The following is an 18,178-nucleotide window of genomic DNA, read 5'->3' as shown; positions in this document are numbered from 1 at the left end:
GGCAAACATCAAAATCTTTAAGTAAAAAAGACTAGATGTAAAAGACTATATATTATTTGATTCAATTTATATGACAGCCTCAGAAAGGCAAATCTATGGAGACAGATAGCATATTAGTGGTCACTTGGAAGACCGCAGGAGGGAGTAGGGATTTATTGCAAATGGGCACGGAGATGATGAAAGTTTTGGAGGGTGATGGAACTGTTCTAAAACTGGATTGTAGTGATGGTTGCGTAGCCCCTAAAATTCTTGGCTTGTACACTTTAAATAGGTGGAGTTTACGGTGCGTAAATTATACCTCAATAAAGTTGTTTTAAAAAATGACAAAGATCCTTTTGTCTTTTTACGGTGTAACCAAAAATCATGGTAAAATTCTACATAAAGTTTTTAAATTCTAATATTTATTCACCAAACAGTCACTGAATAATGGCCACAAACCCAAAATGGCTTTGACTTTACCACCACACTATGGTTTAAATACTTGATGACTGGGCCTTTTTCAGTATCCCTAATTATTTGACAGCGATCAGACTATTTATTGACTCATGGGATTTTCAATGAGAGACAAAACAGCATTGGAACTATCAGGGTGGGACAGACTGATGCCCCTCTCCGCAGAGCCTCAGGAACCATCCATAGACTAGACATTGCTCTACCAGTCAGCAAGCAGCAGAGAAACAGTTCACATAGTCCCTCCTAAGACACTCAAGCCAAGAGGCTTCCTTGAAAGACCGTAGGTGCTTTATTACCTAACACCAGCTTGGGGATACAATACTAAAATCTACCTCGTTCCCCATTTAATTCTCATAATAGTAAGCAAGTCCATTAACATGGACTAAGGTTATAAAATCTTAACATTATAACAGAAGGCAGATCCGTCCAAGGTCAGCAAAATATAAAATGTCTTTTTTTATGGCATGTAAAGGCACTTTTGTCTTGCATTTCTACGGTTGTATTAATACAATTTTACGTTAAGGAAACATTTTAAAATAAAGAGTATAAAATTTTAAAAAGTACAATGCAGAAAATCCAGCAGGAAGTAGGAAGCACTTGCATTTTCTCCAACCAAGCCCAATTTATGTCTAAGAAATGTATTAATTTCCTTAAAGACAAAATGGCTTGAATGTCAGCATGTTTACATTTAGACTTTATGTTCCTTCTTTTTATCTGGCACAGTGGTTCTGAAGCTGAATTACATGAGAATGCTACCCAGGAGTGCACACATGCACGCTGCTAATGTATATATGGATAATTACAGGGATTTTCAAAGTCAGAAAACACTTAGGACCTCTATTCCATGAAATCTGTACATCAGCATGGATGACAGGATGAGGAGGACCATAACGAACTCACTATGAGATCATTGAGGGTGGATTCCTGAGCTGCTGAGCTTTTCATGTTTTTTCTACGTGAATTTAACACTGCTGGTATTTTCAATCTGCATTCTTTAAACCAGGATCTCGAAGCCCCTTGCCAACAATACTACTCCTCATTGTTCTCTCAGGAGGTAGACCAAAAAGAGTTAAAAAATAAAAACAAGGCCGGGCGGGTGGCTCATGCCTGTAATCCCAACACTTTGAGAGGCCAAGTAGGCAGATCACCTGAGGTCAAGAGTTCAAGACCAGCCTGGCCAACATGGTGAAACCCCGTTTCTACTAAAAATACATAAAAAACTAGCCAGGCATGGTGGCGGGCACCTGTAGTCCCAGCTACTTGGGAGGCTGAGGCAGGAGAATCGCTTGAATGCAGGAGGTAGAGGTTGCAGTGAGCCAAGATTGTGCCACTGCACTCCAGCCTGAGTGACAAGAGCGAGACTCCAACTCGAAAAATAAAACTACAAAAAACAAAACAAAAAGCATATCTACATAAGAAAGAAGAGAAAATTGAATTTGAGAGAGTACTGGTTTTTCTTTCCATAAAAGACTTTAATGACCAATTTATTTGGCAAACATCATACTTAGCATTGATGTTTTGCAAGTCACAGATGCAGGATGAATGCTTTCAAACTGCCGACTTTTATAACTTGAAAGGGCCCATTTTAAAGTTGTGACTCATTTATGAGCCTGAAAATGCTATATCTGTATGTATGAATCAGACCCACTTGGAAGTATAAGTTTACAAAGTATTACATTGCCATCAACCACAAATTACAAATCCATTGATGAAATGCTTAGTTTACTTGGCAACAGCTGAATCTTCAAGTGGTAGGAAATAACCTCATTATCCAATAACTATCCAATATTCTGTAATAAATCAAGGTGGATATGTTTTCCCAGCACTGCAATGAATATTTTATGACTATTTTTACAACTATTAAAGAAACCTGATCCCAAGTAACATGTTTCAAATTTAAGTAAATCATCAGGAAATAGGCATCTCTAATGGCTAGTGCTGGAAAAGGAGTAGGCCTCTGGGTGACTCTCCTGAAAATACAAAATAAAATCATGGCTGGCAGACCAGGAAAATGAGCTAGCACTCTAATATGTGGCTCCCTATTTCACATTCATCTTATGTAAATAATAAAAAACCACAAATAGAACAAGTGAAACTTTCAGATGCCATTCATCCCTTCCTCCATGACAACTGGCTTATGTTATATAAACAGATAAAAAACACTGAAACTGTTTTAAAATGGAAAACTTGAAAATTAGAACCCAGATCATTTAAGAACTCTATACAGAGTTGATCACATATTGAAACTTAAAGTTCATTTAAAAGCATGTTCTACAAAGAGAAGTAATGAATATATGTGGTGTCAGAGCAACAGATTAATATTAAGTTACTAAAAGACGCCCACTGCAATGCTAAATTAATTCACTAGATGTAAACAACTACCATCATATTTTTTGTTTTATTGGTGCTCAGAAACAAGGTGTTCATTTTAAGTTAGTATGTACAAAATTATATTCAATGCCCATATCCCATATGCAAGTGGGACCCCAAATTACATATTCTCTATAGGGATTTAGAGAAAGTGGGACCCCAAATCTCATATCCTCTATAAAATAGTGCTAAGAGACGAGAAATCTGTCTAGTTACAAAATAAGATATTCTCTCATCCTACAGGAGCTTTCCCTTAGCAACTCCTTCATACTACTGATGTCAGAAGACATAACTGATCCTTGTGCTAAAAGCAGCTATTTTATATAAAACTTATGTTGTATGTAGTTTTATTATGGGGCATGATTTGACTGTAATATTCCACAATATACCATATGTGATGGTTAATTTTAGGTGTCAACTTAACTAGATTAAGGAATACCTAGAGAACTGGTAAAGCATTATTTCTGAGTGTCTGTGAGGGTGTTTCCAAAGGAGACTGGTGTGTGAGTCAGCGAACTGAGTGAGGAAGATCCACCCTCAATGTGGGTGAGCACCATCCTGGCTGGGGGCTAGGACAGGACAAAAAAGGTAGAGAAAAGGTGAATTCCTCTCTCTCCCTCTCTCTCTCTCCTGGAGCTGGGACATTCTTCCTCTCCTGTCCTTGGACATCAGAACTTCAGGCATTCCAGCCTTTGGACTGCAGGACTTGCACCTGCATCTCTTTGGATTCACAGGCCTTCAGCTTTGGACTGAGAGTTGCACCACTGGCTTCCTTGGATCTGAGGCTTTTGGACTTGGACTGAGCCACAATACCAGCATCCCCTGTCCCCAGCTTGCAGATGGCCTCTCCTTGGGACTTCTCAGTCTCCATAATCCTGTGAGCCAATTCACCTAATAAATCCCCTCTCATATATTTATATCTATATCCTCTTGGTTGTGCTTCTCTAACAGACCATATAATAAAGTATGTTTCAACTGCATTTCAGAAATCATCTTCCAGGAAATTAAAAACGAAAACAAAATAATACAACATAGGAGAGTATTAGTGACAGGGTGACAAAAAATAGAGTGAAATCTACCTGGATTATTCTAATGAAAGAACAAAACATACTTTTAAGACACTGAATAGTATATTCTAAACACAACTGAAATTGAAGTCTCTATTTCTCAGGTTCTCTATGCTAATTTGAGAATAAATACCAAATTTATTTTCATCTATTAGTTTTCAGTGATCACAAGAATTTATTCTTTATTCATCTAAAATGCAGTTTAGATATCCAAAGGTATTCAAAAGTTGCATTATACCTCTCCAGTTTGTCTACTTTCAAAAAGAGCAAATTATTGTTAAGTCGTTTTTAGAAAATGTTCCCTCTTAACAAATGATATCTAGTTAATACATATTTAAGTGCCCTGAGAGATAAAATAATGGGAAAAGAAAGGACAATAGTTGGCCACTTTTTTAACCAAATGACCCTTTTCCATTCCAAACATTACCTGGAATCTCCAATTTATTACATATTATCACAATGTTTGTTTTTCTGCTTCGGAACACTACCACCGAAATACCTAACTCACCTTGGCTCTCTTTTCCTTTCCATCCCCAATTTGCCCCCTACCACAGCATTACAAACCTATGTCAAAAAGGAAAAGATTCCACTGAACACAGAAACATTATTTTCAATTTCCAAACTGTGCAGAAAAGTTCAATTTCTTTCTATCTCCAAAACTTCAGTATTGTCATGTGTCAAGTATGTTTCCCAGAAAGCATGGCCAAATACTCCTTTTCCCTCTTGGGTATTTCTAATGCATATACATATACTAAATGCTCTGAGAACTCTTACAGTGAAAAAGAAACAAAACTCCTTTCTTTGTGTAACACTGCACTGACCCACAATATCCAGTTCTACCTCTTGCAAAATAGCTACTATTCTTGCTGAAAAACTGTGCCCAGTAAAACACACTTTGGGGTGAATAGCTACCTATGTATGCTATCTTTACAAAACTAGAGAAGTCTCAAAAGGTACAAGTCAGGATTGGATAATTCCCAATCTTCAGGACCCCAGGCTCTGAGTTTCAGGTTTCTTCTAAAACATAAATGTTCCTGAAATTTCTCCCTAATACATTCTGATTAAATGCCTTGGCCTGGGACCCCATGAACATGAGATCGCTTAGCAGCACTAGGCCACACTTCCCAGCTGCTTCAGAGGACAGTGTTCTTCCTGGGACTGAAGCCTACCTTAAAACAAAGCCAAACCGGCCGGGCGCGGTGGCTCAAGCCTGTAATCCCAGCACTTTGGGAGGCCGAGGCGGGTGGATCACGAGGTCAGGAGATCGAGACCATCCTGGCTAACACGGTGAAACCCCGTCTCTACTAAAAATTACAAAAAAATTAGCCGGGCGTGTTGGTGGGCGCCTGTGGTCCCAGCTACTCGGGAGGCTGAGGCAGGAGAATGGCGTGAATCCAGGAGGTGGAGGTTGCGGTGAGCCGAGATCGCGCCACCGCACTCCAGCCTGGGGGACAGAGAAAGACTCCGTCTCAAAAAAAAAAAAAAAAAAAAAAGCCAAACCATAACCAGAGAAAGAGTAGATTACTGTGGTCTGGTCTGGGGAAGCCGCTTATTAACAAATGTAGGCCACAGAAATAATGCTAGATTCTTGCTTCTCTGCTTCCTCCTATCATTCACCAAAGAGAGAGAGAGAGAGAGAGAAAGAATTTTTATTACCTACAGGTAAAAAATTTCAGAGGTGCATGATATGCCAGGGAAAACAATATCACAAGGAATAAATGCCTCCCACAGGATGCTCTCCCCATTAGTACAGAACAATTTCTAGAAACTTATAGAAATTCTGAATCTTGTGCTCCTAGAAGGACAGGAATAGGTTTTTAATGCAAACTTCTCTAGAAAGCTGTTTCTCTTTTTCTCTAGCTCTTTCCTTTTAAAAAAGTCCAAAAATCTAAGTCCCTTTTTATATATCTAACTAAAAAAGTTTCTATCAGATGTGAATCTCCCCTTTTTACATGGAGAGGATGCTTGGATGGACCAAAGATGGAACTGGTAGGATTCATTCAAATCCAAATCCTGAACCAAATAAATAGAAAAGCTGTGTGTTATATTTAGTATTCTAAACTTCACATAAGAGGGGGAAAAAAGGGTCAGAAAATAATTATCAAGGAAGTGTAAGATACTGGTGACATCATGTTCCAAATTGCAAATTTATGGAAAAACAAATTTTTTTTTTAATCTTTGCATCTTACAAACCACAATCTGGAGAATTTGTGCAGCAAAATGGGAAGTTTAATAAAAACCAAATGTGGAAAATCTTCTACTAACACAATGCTGGTTAATATTTTTTTTTCCTTTACACATTTGTGTAATGATAAAACATTACCTTGGGAAGAAGTCTTAACAAGCCATTTAGCTGGCAAATGAATAAACTAAGGCAAAAAGACGCGAGATGTTTGCCCTGAGGTCACTCAGCCCCTAAATTACACAACTGAGACTAAATCCCAGTGTCCCAATCCAGAGTTTTGGCCTCTGTCCCTTCCCCACCACACTGTCACAGATTTGTTTCCTTTATGTTAACTGCTGGCTACACACTCTCATTCTTGCTATGAAATGAACAGTTTCAACATTTATTGCCTCTTTACATGAAAACAGGAATGGTCATCACCTCACAATCTGAGCATGTTAAAAAACACACAGACTTGGGGATGCTAAGCAAATGTGGCACAGCTTGCCTTGGCATTCTGTATTTAGTGATAATGGGTTAAAACAGCTAAGATGAACTATTTTTGAAAAGAAAATGTATGGCATGTACACAATTTTGAGGCTCTCTTAATTGGCCTTTGGAAGCAGATGCACTAGAGACCACCCGTGGAGATGTATATATTGTTAGACCTGGCTGTTTCCCTCATTGTTACATTGTTATGCATAATTTTTAATTAGGGCTTATCTTTATGAAGTAAATAGGTATGTCAACTAGAGTTTTCCATATTTATTCTTCAACCATCATAAGGTACATCTGCTCCAGAAAATATCATAAGCCTGTAAATACCATGATTGCTAGGAAACAAAGCATTACCATAAGGAGTCTACCTTTCCTTAAAAAGAAAACGTTAATCCCTCAAATGGCATATTTATGCAGAGAAGTTCTAAAAAAAGGTTCAGAGACATGATATTAAAAACTACTGACTACAAAATTTCTGGTATAAGCAGGTGGGCTCAACAAACATGCTGGCCTCAGCTCCTTCCCTTAACAACCTTAAAATGATTATAAATAACACTAAAACAAGCAGACACCAAAAAATCATGTAAACCCATCAGGACAACAAGAATGAATGACAAAAGAGTAGTTAAAAAAAAAAAAAGCTAGAAAGCCAGTTCACAGGTGGCCACTGACTTACCTGACATGAGAATGCAGAATTCTGTGGCAACAGTGGTGAAAAACCAAGAGGCAACTGCACATGCACTGAGAACCAACCCCCTCACCCACGACTTAGGCACTGTTGGCACCAGTACCTCTGCAGGTGGGGATAACCATAGAGCTTCGAATGGGAGGATAGGTTCAAAAAAGGCATAGAGGCAGTTAGACACATAAATGTCCTCTTCTGCTTTGTAGAAACACTAACCGTTCTTTGGCAACTTGGCAGAAGTCTGAAAATCTATTATTTGGAGACAGTACAACACAAGGTCTGCGGACCTACTGCAGGGCATCAGACACTGGAGAAAGCAAGCTACTGTACTGATACCAGGAGAACAAGCAAATGTTTGCATAGTAACTGTTGAGACCTCTTCTTTGCCCTGTGTTTCAATTCCCAAGACGCTGTCACCTCAGGCTTCTGCTTTCATGGCAGGAGAGCAGAAAAGACTTCCAATGCACTGGTCAGATGGTCAGAGAAGACACAAAATATGTAAAGGTATTGAAATTGCTGTTCTATGTCCCCCACACAAATCACCCTTTAATAAAGCCTGCAGTTGACAAATTTGAAGTATGTATGAAAAGCTCCTAAAACAGAAGCCAAAACAAAAGAAAAATGCACCTTTGGGGAAACAAAATGCAAAGAGAAAAATTTCAAAAAGCCGTAATTAACATCTCCAGAGAAAAGTTTCTATGAAAGAAAAGCATGACGCTATTAAAAAAAAAGGCATTCAGGGATCAAAAATTAGACACTGGAAATTAATACACAATACAGAAGAAATAAAATCTCAGTAGAAAGTGTGAAAGATAAATTTGAGGTTATCTTCCATATACAGAGCAAAAACAAATGGAAAACTATAAACAAAGAATAACAAAATTAGGGAATAATATAGGAGGGCCATTATCCACACAACAGAAAATAAGAACAAAAATCATTAAATAATTCAGAAAAATCTCCAAAAATTGAAGGACATGAATTTCGAGATTGAACAGGTCCACCAAGTTCCCAGTATCACGGATTAAAACAGACGCATACCAAGATATATCCTTGTCTAATTTTAGAATATCAATACTAAAAGCCTCCAGAAAAAAAATAAATAAAAAAGGAGCACAGCATCAGACTGCTAGACCCTGAATACCAGAAGAAAATGGACCCTTCAATATTCTGAAGTAAAGTGATTTCCAATCTAGAGTTTTATATCCAGCTGATTACCAGTTAAGCATGAGAGAAGACTAAAGACTCCCATATCTGCAAGATCTCAAAAATATCTCTCTTACACACTACCTTTGCTTCAAAACTACCGAAAGACAGATTCCACCAAAATAAAGAATGAAGAAAGAGGGTGAAATGGGGTCCAAGAAAGGGGCTACTGAGCATACAAAAAAGGCAAAGAAAGTCCCCAACATGATAGAGATGCAAGTAAGAATGTTCCAAGAGTCATTTCTTCAAGGTGAAGTTGATAAATTGCTTAATATATTTGAAAAGAGTAAAAGGTATTTATATAATGTGAGAGAATTTAGAGATGATTTAGTGATAAGTATACAGAAAACTAAGCAAATAAAAAATGAGGCAACCATTTCTTCCAGAAAAAATAAAAAATTGTGCAGGAAAGGAAAAATGATTATGATATATTATGTTGTTCAGCTACAATTGCAGTTTATACAGTAATAACAATATAAACATACAATATAGATTTTAGGGTTTATATATCTTACTGGGAGATAGGGAGATAAAAATCACTTTTTCGGGGAGGAGTGAAGTTGTGAAAGGGGTATGTTTATATACGGGAAAAGAAAAAAACAAAAACTCTGACTTCCACAGGAGGAAGTTAATAGATAGTTCCAAAACAACAACAAAAAATCTAGATGCAGCAACATAAGCAACTGTATTTAAAATACAAAAATATAAAAAGCAGTTACCAAAAGAATGTCTAAAAAGATTTAAAGTGAATGCTTCTGGAAAGCTGGAATGGGATGGGGGGGTGTTCAGGGTTCACTGTTATTTTTTTTTTTTTTTTTTTTTTTTTTTTGCAGCAACTCTCATATAGCTGTTTTTCTTCCTTAAACTATCTGAGTGTATTAACCTTGACTTTCAAAAGCCAAATTAAAAAAAAAAAATTCGGCCTGGTGTGGTGGCTCACACCTGTAATCCCAGCACTTTGGGAGGCCGAGGCAGGCAGATCACGAGGTCAGGAGACTGAGACCATTCTGGCTAACACAGTGAAACCCTGTCTCTACTAAAAATACAAAAAATTAGCCAGGTGTGGTGGCGGGCACCTGTAGTCCCAGCTACTTGGGAGGCTGAGGCAGGAGAATGGTGTGAACCTGTGAGGCAGAGCTTGCGGTGAGCCAAGATCGAGCCACTGCATTCCAGCCTGGGTGACAGAGCGAGACTCCGTCCCCCACAAAAAAAAAAAAAAAAAAAAAAAAAAAATTCTACAAAGACTAACATCTGAACTTTCAACACTCCTAGAAATGTCTACATCATTCCTATGTCTCTAATGTTAATTTCAACTTGAATTTTCTTAACCAAAGTCATGTGAGGGTACTCCATAACCCACTATGACACAACTATTCCTGTTTATGTCATAAGTCTATTTTTCTTAAGTGGCAAAGTTAACATTATTAACGTATAACTGATTAAGATCACTGAGCCACTCCTGAAATCTGAGAATATATGCCTAGGTCTAGACCACCAGAGCGCTGCAGACATTAAAACAAATACCCATTGCCTGTTCTTACTAATTGTTGAAAGTTCAATACAAACTATTACGTATACCCATAACCTCCTTATCAAGTAATCATTTGAAAACTATTACATACAGGCACTAAAACCAACAAACCGCTTTAAGATATTCCCTAAAGCCCAGGCATTTTGCATCAACACTGTTTCACAGGATTTCTGTCTCAACAACAAACAACGCTCATAAGCAATCAGGCACAGAAATGACTCAGTATTACCATTAAACTCACATTTCCAATAAAAGTGTCCTGTACAATTTCTAGGTCTCCAAATTTTGGCACAAAATTATAAAGGCAACCCTCTACTGAAAACTGATCAAATTAGAAAGAAAACACACAAGCATGAAGATATTTGCTCTGTGAAAAAATCTTCAGAAAAGCTTTGTCACAGTCATTTCAAAGAAGCCTGTCAGAGAATCCAAAATTTTCAAGAGTGAGACACTACACGTCTCAAGTCTTAAATGTTTTTTTTTTTTTTCTTACTTGTGAAGATACCACATGGTAAATTATGTTCTCAGGAAAAGAAACAAACTTACCTTTCACAAGCTCGGACAGTCCATGCGGCAATTATCCATAATGAGATACTAAAAACCAAGAGCACAGTTCCTGGGCATATAGTCATTAAAGTCTTCATAACAAAACGTGTATTGAAGTTTATCTTATTAAGTGCTCCAATGCTTCTAGAGGAGGCATCAGTGAAAAGTTTGCTATGTAAAAGCATGACTCTGGCAATCAGATAGAGTCTTAAGAACATTGGTATAGATAAAATAATATCCACATCAGCGGTGGTTGTGGATGGGGCATAGGAGAAGGCAAGCCGGGCCGTCCATGTGAATGTATAATTCCCAGGTATGGGATGAATAGCACACACCAGTATTTCCAAGCAGATGAAGAAAATACGCTCATAAGTCATGGCTATTCTCCAGTCATCTGCTCCATTGTCCACCATGAACAACTGAAAAAATAAAGTAGAAAATCAGCTTCAGTATGGCATGAATGGTCCACAAGTGTTAGTGCAGATTTTAAAAACACACAACAGATGACTTTTAGCAATCATGGCAAGCTAAAGGTTATAACTTTTAAATGCTAGCCAGGTATACTATTTTTAGTAAAGGGTATTGGTATTCATTTTGTACAAATTAAATTAAAAACTTGGTACTCAGGAGCTGAAACCGTTTTGAAGTTCACGTTCCTGGACAATCACGTAAATAACATCATTTTAAAACAGTGGCTTGGGCCTATCAGTCATGAAAACCCCCTCAGATGAAGTCGAAATGGACTCGCCTTATAACAAGTTGTTTTCCTCTTTCAGTCTGGATTTAAAGCCTTACACAATTCTAACTATATTCTCAGTGAAATCTATTTAGGGTGCCTCTGCAATCAGTTATACCCTATAATGCAACAACACATGAGCGTTCTTACAGGAAATCTTATTCTTGGCTTCAGAGAAAATCACAAGAGACCACAGACAAATGTGGCAGAAAGATTTCTTCCAGTTTCCCCACGACTACTCTATTTTCTGTCTCTTTTCGTCTATTCGTCCATAGCTTTCCCTTGGATTATTCATTTATTTTCAATCTTTATTTAATAAAGATCCCTTTTCCCTCCTGTTTCTGTCATTCCTCACACCACAGTGAAAACAAACAAAATTTCTTAAGAAGAAAAAACCAGAGAGAAAGCAAAGTAAATAAATAGACACATAGATAAAGAGTAAAAGGGACAGAAAAGAGTATCTTCCTCTCTTTCCTGGCTCTCTGTAAACAAGTCCTCCAGGCCCTGGCAGTCTAGAGACAACCAGAAGCATTTGGAAATGTGTGGTGGCTTTTCTGACTGCCACAAGGACTTGCAAGGGACACTGACACTTAGGGCCCAGAAGCCAGGGATGCCAGCCATGCTTCAAGGCTGACAGTCCCACGTATTAGGAAGACCTTTGTTTTGAGAAGCTATATATATTCCAAAGATACTGTCATTGCTGCCTTTGGAAATTACTATCAGGGACTATTACAAGTCACATAAATAAAATAGTACTGTTCTTTAAATCCACATTTCCATTCTTACCAAAAATGTTATTATCCAGCTTGATTGTCTACTTTCTTCACCAAACTTGACCCTGAATGACCCAGCAGTGTGCAAAAATCAAATCCACTTCCAAACAGGCTAAGAATCACTAAGACTCCAAATAGTCAAAAGCTGTGTGGCAAAGTACCAGCTGAGTTCCAATTAAGTTATTCCCCATAATGTTTGGGACAACAGTACAAACTCAGGATAAATACCTTCCAAGGTATTTATCTGGTAAAGAAATGTCAGTCTGAATGTATCACTCCGATATACTGCTTACAAATAAGCCTCCTCCTTCTAGGACTGGCCCTCCTTCCATTCTCCCCAATGCACTTGCTCCTCTCACCTCACTCTACTCTCTTTTTTTCAGGCCTCTTTTCACTACTCCTCTGCTCACTTCCCTAACTAGGCTGGTTCTCTCTATTGAGTCTCACTCCTTCAACCATAATCCTACTGCCATTCTCAGCAGCATCACCCTTTACCTTTAGGTGATCCTGTCCAGGTAACTCTCAATCTGGAACCTGATATCCAGGCTGCTGCAGGTGGCCTATGGCCACCACGCACCTGTGCCTTCAAGCTCAGCTGAACCCTCAGAGTCACCTTGTGATCATTCCCACATCCACCATGGGTTGTTTTCCTCGAGGGCCACCACTGTTCCCCTTTCTCTCAGCATGCACTTTCCCCACAGTATCAGAGGAAATACCCTCTATTTGATACGTTAGCCACAATCTTACCTACAGCCACACCCTCTCCTCCTTATTTTCCTTCCCTTCTGCTTCATGTGTCTAAAGCAATGTTTCACCAAAATCCAGTTCTCCTGCATCAATAGCCTATAGTGTAGTTCCTGTGCCTCTTTTCTCTCAGCAGAGTCTACAAAGTCAAACTTCTACTGTTTACTAAAAACAAAACACCCAAAGAGAACCAGGGCTGGCTCCACGCCTACTCTAGGTTTTGTCTGTTTTCTCACTTATTCATTCTCAAACAACTTCCAGGCAAATCTTGCTCTCATTAGCCTACCAAGATTACTCTTGCTAAGGTCACTAAAGATACCTTCATTATGAAATCTGATCCTCCCATCTTAATTTTTATCTTATTTGTCCTGTCATTCCTGCTTCCCTAAGAAAGATCTCTTTCCTTGGCTTCTGTGACATGTTGCTTTTTCCATCTGCTGCCACTCTTAAGGATCTCACTGTCTTTCTCTCCATTCTGTGTCCCTACTTGGTGTGGTTTGGATGTGTCCCCACAATATTAACCATCACACTACTGGAATTCATCTCTGACTTTTCTCTCACTCTATACTTCCCTGGGTAGTCTGATCCTTCACTCTCCATTACCAGATTCCTCCTGTCTTCCAATTTCTAATGACCTTTTTAAAATTTAATTCAAGATTAACACCATTCAAAGGCCCACCATGGCCTGATGGGTAAAATCTCATCTATACCCATAGCACACAAGCCATTCTGCAATCTGGTTTTGTCTATCTCTCCAACTTCATTGCCTACTATTCTACTTACATCTCCCTATGGTTGGAGATTCCAGAACACACCACCCTAATCATGCTTCTGGGTCTTCGTACATTCTTTCCCATCGCCTGGAAAGCCTCCATCTAGCAAATTTGTATTCCTTCAAGACCAAACGCCACATTAGCTCCTCTAGCATGTAGTAGATGCCCTGTAAAAATCTGGAAACTCCCTCCTTTTTTCCACCGTGATCCTCATATGTGCTTCTTACTGATGCTGTCACATAAAGGACAATAAAAGACTTCTTAATAAGACTGTCTCCCCTACTTGTTAGTGAGACTCCATATGTCTACCTAGTGGAGGATAAGAAATGCTTGATAAATAAACTTCCTTGTTATTTCTTAGTTAACAGTGACTATCCTAATCACTGGATAGGTCCTAATATCAATTAAATGTGCTTGTGGAAGCTGAGAATACCAAAGCATAATGCAAGTAAATGTACGACACATTCACCTAAATAATAAGTCATTGCAGCAGCATAATTTTGCAGTTCCATAGAGTCCAGATAACTTTCCTCTTTGGTAACTTCCTCACAAAAATGTTCTATTACATAGTTGTTTTTTTACTATCAAAGGTCTTAATACCCGAAATGTTTTTTTTTTATCATAGCATATATTTTAATGCTGACCCTCAATGTTACTTGTTTATTCATTTATTTATCCAGTGTACTAAATACTATGTGCCAGGTGTTGGTCTACATACCAGCCATACAGCAGCATTTATGATGAACAGAGAATCTGCCCATTGAAAACTAACTTTTGCTACGAAAAAAAAAAAGAAAAAGTAAAAAACATAGTCAAGAAAGCAGACGTAAAGAAATCAAATAAAGTAATTATGCTTTTGGACATTGTTATGAAGGAGAAAAACAAGAGATGAAATAGAGAATAATGCATTAGAGATGACAGCAGATGTGGTCATCAGGAAAAACCTCTGGGTAAGTACCATTTGATGCAAGATCTGGATTAAGAGAAAAGCCAGTCATGTAAGCAACCAGAGGAATATTCTAGGCACAGGAAAAGCCCTGTGAAGGGCTTTTAGCACATGCTTTTAGCACATGTAAAGGCCCTGGGCTTTATAAAAGCTTAACATGCACAAAGAAATGAAGGAACGTCAGAGTGGCTGAAACTTAATGATCAAGGGGCAGCATGAAAGGAGATCAGTCTGGAAATAAGTTTGAAGAGACTAACTGGGACCAGATAAGCAGGCCTTTGTTGACCCATGGTATCCAGACAAGATTTCAATCTAAGCCTAGTGGGAACCCATTGAAGGGTATTAGGCAGAGGAATGATGTAATCTGATTTACAGCCTGAAGGGCTCACCCATACTGCTCTGGGGAAAACAGGGTGAAGAGGGGCAAGTGGGGAAGGAAGGATAAAAGTTAGGAAGCTCTACTGCATTTGATTGGTTATTGTACCTCGTCACTTAAATTGGGGGACTGTCATGGAAATGGAGACAATGAGTGCACTGGTCATAAAGATCTTATAGCATACCAAATTCTCTGGCTCACAGCTAAAGCAGTGTCAAGAGAAAAGTTCATAGCACTAAATGCCCAAGTGAAAAAGTTAGAAACATCTCAAATTTAAAACCTAATATCAACCTAGGGAAACTACAGAAACAAGAGCAAACCAACCCAAAAGCTAATAGAAGACAAGAAATAACCAAAATCCGAGCTGAACTGAAGGAAATTGAGAAGCAGAAAACCATATAAAAGATGAACAGTCAAGGAGTTGGCTATTTGCAAGAATAAACGGATAGACCACTAGCTAGACTAATAAAGAAAACAGAGAAGATCCAAATAATCACAATCAGAAATGACAAAGGGGACATTACCACCAACCACATAGAAATACAAAAAAAAAAAACCCTCAAAGGCTACTATGTACATCCCCATGCACACAAGCTAGAAAACTTAGAGGAAATAGAAAAATTCCTGGAAACATACAATCTCCCCAAATTGAACCAACAAGAAATGAAATACCTGAACAGACCAATAACAAGTTCCAAAATGGAATCAGTAATAAAAAGCCTATCAACCAGAAAAAGCACAGGACCAGAGGAATTCACAGCCGAATTCTATCAGGTGTATTAATATAAGTAAGAGCTGATACCATTCCTACTGAAGCTATTACAAAAGATTGAGAAGGAGGCACTTCTCCCTATCACATTCTAGGAGGCTAGCACCAACCTGATACCAAAACCTGGCAGAGACACAACAAAAAAATAAAACTTCAGGTAAATATCCTTGATGAACATTGATGCAAAAAATCTCAACAAAATACTAGCAAGCAGAATCCAATAGCACATCAAAAAGCTAATCCAACACAATCAAATACGCTTTATCTCTGGGATGCAAGCTTGGTTCAACATATGTAAATCATTAAACATGATTCATCACATAAACAGAGGTAAAAACAGAAATCACATGATCATCTCAATAGATGCAGAAAAGGTCTATGGCCATACCACCCTAAACACACACAATCTCATCAATATGTGCAGAAAAGGCTTTTGGTAAAACTCAACAGGCCATCATGTTAAAAACCCTCAACAAACTAGACATTGAAGGAACATACTTTAAAATAATAAGAGCAATCTATGACAAACCCACAGCCAAAATCATGCTGAATAGGCTAAAGCTGGAAGCATTCCCCTAGAAAACTGGCACAAAACAAAGATGTCCTCTCTTACCACTCCTATTCAACATAGTATTGGAAGTCTTAGCCAGAGCAATCATGTAAGAGAAAGAAATAAAAGGAATTCTGACAGAAAGAGAGGAATTCAAACTATCCCTGTTTGCAGGTGATATGATTTTATACTTAGAAAACTCCATAGTCTCTGCACAAAAGTTCAATGACTTAATAAACAACTTCGGCAAAGTTTCAGGAAACAAAATCACTCTATAAAAAGCAAATTGAGAGGCAAATCAAGAACACAATCCCATTCATAATAGCCACAAAAATAATAAAATACCTAGGAATACAACCAAACAAGAAGATGAAAGATCTCCGTGATGAAAATTACAAAACACTGCCCAAAGAAATCAGAGATTACATAAACAAATGGAAAAGCATTCCATGCTCATGGATAGCAAAAATCAGTATTGTTAAAATGGCCATACTGCCCAAAGCAATTTACAGAATCAGTGTTATTCCTATCAAACTGTCAATGACATTATTTACAGAAATAGAAAAAATTATTTTAAAATTCACATGGCACCAAAAAAAGCCAAATAGCCCAAGCAATCCTAAGCAAAAAAAAAAAAAAAAAAAAAAAAATACTGGAAGCATCATATTACCCAACTTCAAACTATACTACAAGGCTACAGTAACCCAAACACCATGGCACTGGTACAAACACAGACACATAGTTCAATGGAGCAGAAATACAGAGTTCTACAGAGTGCAGACATAATGCCACACATCTACAACCTTCAACAATATTGACAAAACCTAGCAATGAAGAAAGGACACCCTATTTGATATGTGGTACCGGGAAAACTGGCTAGCCACATGCAGAAGATTGAAACTGGATCCCTTCTTTATACAATATACAAAAATCAATTCTAATGGGTTACAGACTTAAATGTAAAACCCCAAACAATAAAAACCCTGTACTACAACCTAGGAAATATCATTCTGGACATAGGACCTAGACAAGATTTCATGATGAAGACACCAAAAGCACTTGCAACAAAAACAAAAATTGACCAACGGGACCTAATTAAACTAAAGAGTTTCTGCACAGCAAAGGAAACTATGAACACAGTAAACAGACCACCTATAAAAAGAAAGAAAACATATGCAAACTATGCCTCTGACAAAGGTCTAATATCCAGCACCGATAAGAAACAAATTTACAAGAAACAAACAACCCCATTAAAAAGCAGGCAAAGGACATGAACAGACTATTCAAAAATAAGACATACATGCAGCCAACAAGCATATGAAAAAATGCTCGTCATCACTAATCATCAGAGAAAGGCAAATCAAAACCACAATGAGATACTATCTCACACCAGTTAGAATGGATATTATTACAAAGTCAAAAAATAATAGATGTGGCCAGGCATGGTGGCTCATGCCTGTAATCCCAGCACTTTGGGTGGCCGAGGCGGGGCAGATCACTTGAGGTCAGGAGTTCGAGACCAGCCTGGCCAATATGGTGAAACCCCATCTCCACTAAAAATACAAAAATTAGCCAGGCATTGTGGTGCGTGCCTGTAATCTCAGCTACTCAGGAGGCTGAGACAGGAGAATCACTTGAACCCAGGAAGCGGAGGTTGCAGTGGGCCAAGATAGCACCATTGTGCTCCAGCCTGGGCAACAAGAGCAAAACTCCGTCTCAAAAAAATAAAAAACTAACAGATGCTCGTGAGGTTGCAGAGAAAAGGGAATACTTATACACTTCTGGTAGGAATGTAAATGAGTTCAGCCATTGTGGAAAGCAACTTGATGATTTATCAAAGAACTTAAAGCAGAATTACCAGTAGACCCAGTAATCCCATTATTGAGTACACACCCAAAGGATTATAAATCATTCCTCCATAAAGACACACGAACGCATATGTTCACTGCAGCAGTATTCACAATAGCAAAGACATGAAATCAACCTAAATG

At 38.2% G+C, this 18,178-nt stretch overlaps 1 protein-coding gene across 3 annotated transcripts in view; it reads right to left on the bottom strand.

Annotated features, from left to right (window-relative positions):
- KCNN2 (potassium calcium-activated channel subfamily N member 2) overlaps positions 1-18,178 on the bottom strand; it is a 145,705-nt gene that overhangs the window by 88,488 nt on the left and 39,039 nt on the right. For 2 of the 3 annotated variants that reach the window (XM_012505264.2, XM_030817801.1), the window contains exon 3: positions 10,521-10,939. The exons of the other annotated variant lie outside the window; for it this stretch is intronic. In XM_012505264.2, coding sequence (XP_012360718.2) covers positions 10,521-10,939 — 419 coding nt within the window. The remainder of the gene's footprint in view (positions 1-10,520; positions 10,940-18,178) is intronic. 3 annotated transcript variants of the gene reach the window in all.

The sequence above is a fragment of the Nomascus leucogenys genome, chromosome 2, assembly GCF_006542625.1.
Source record: "Nomascus leucogenys isolate Asia chromosome 2, Asia_NLE_v1, whole genome shotgun sequence".
Lineage (NCBI taxonomy): Eukaryota > Metazoa > Chordata > Mammalia > Primates > Hylobatidae > Nomascus > Nomascus leucogenys.
This window is presented reverse-complemented; position numbering and strand designations above follow the sequence as displayed.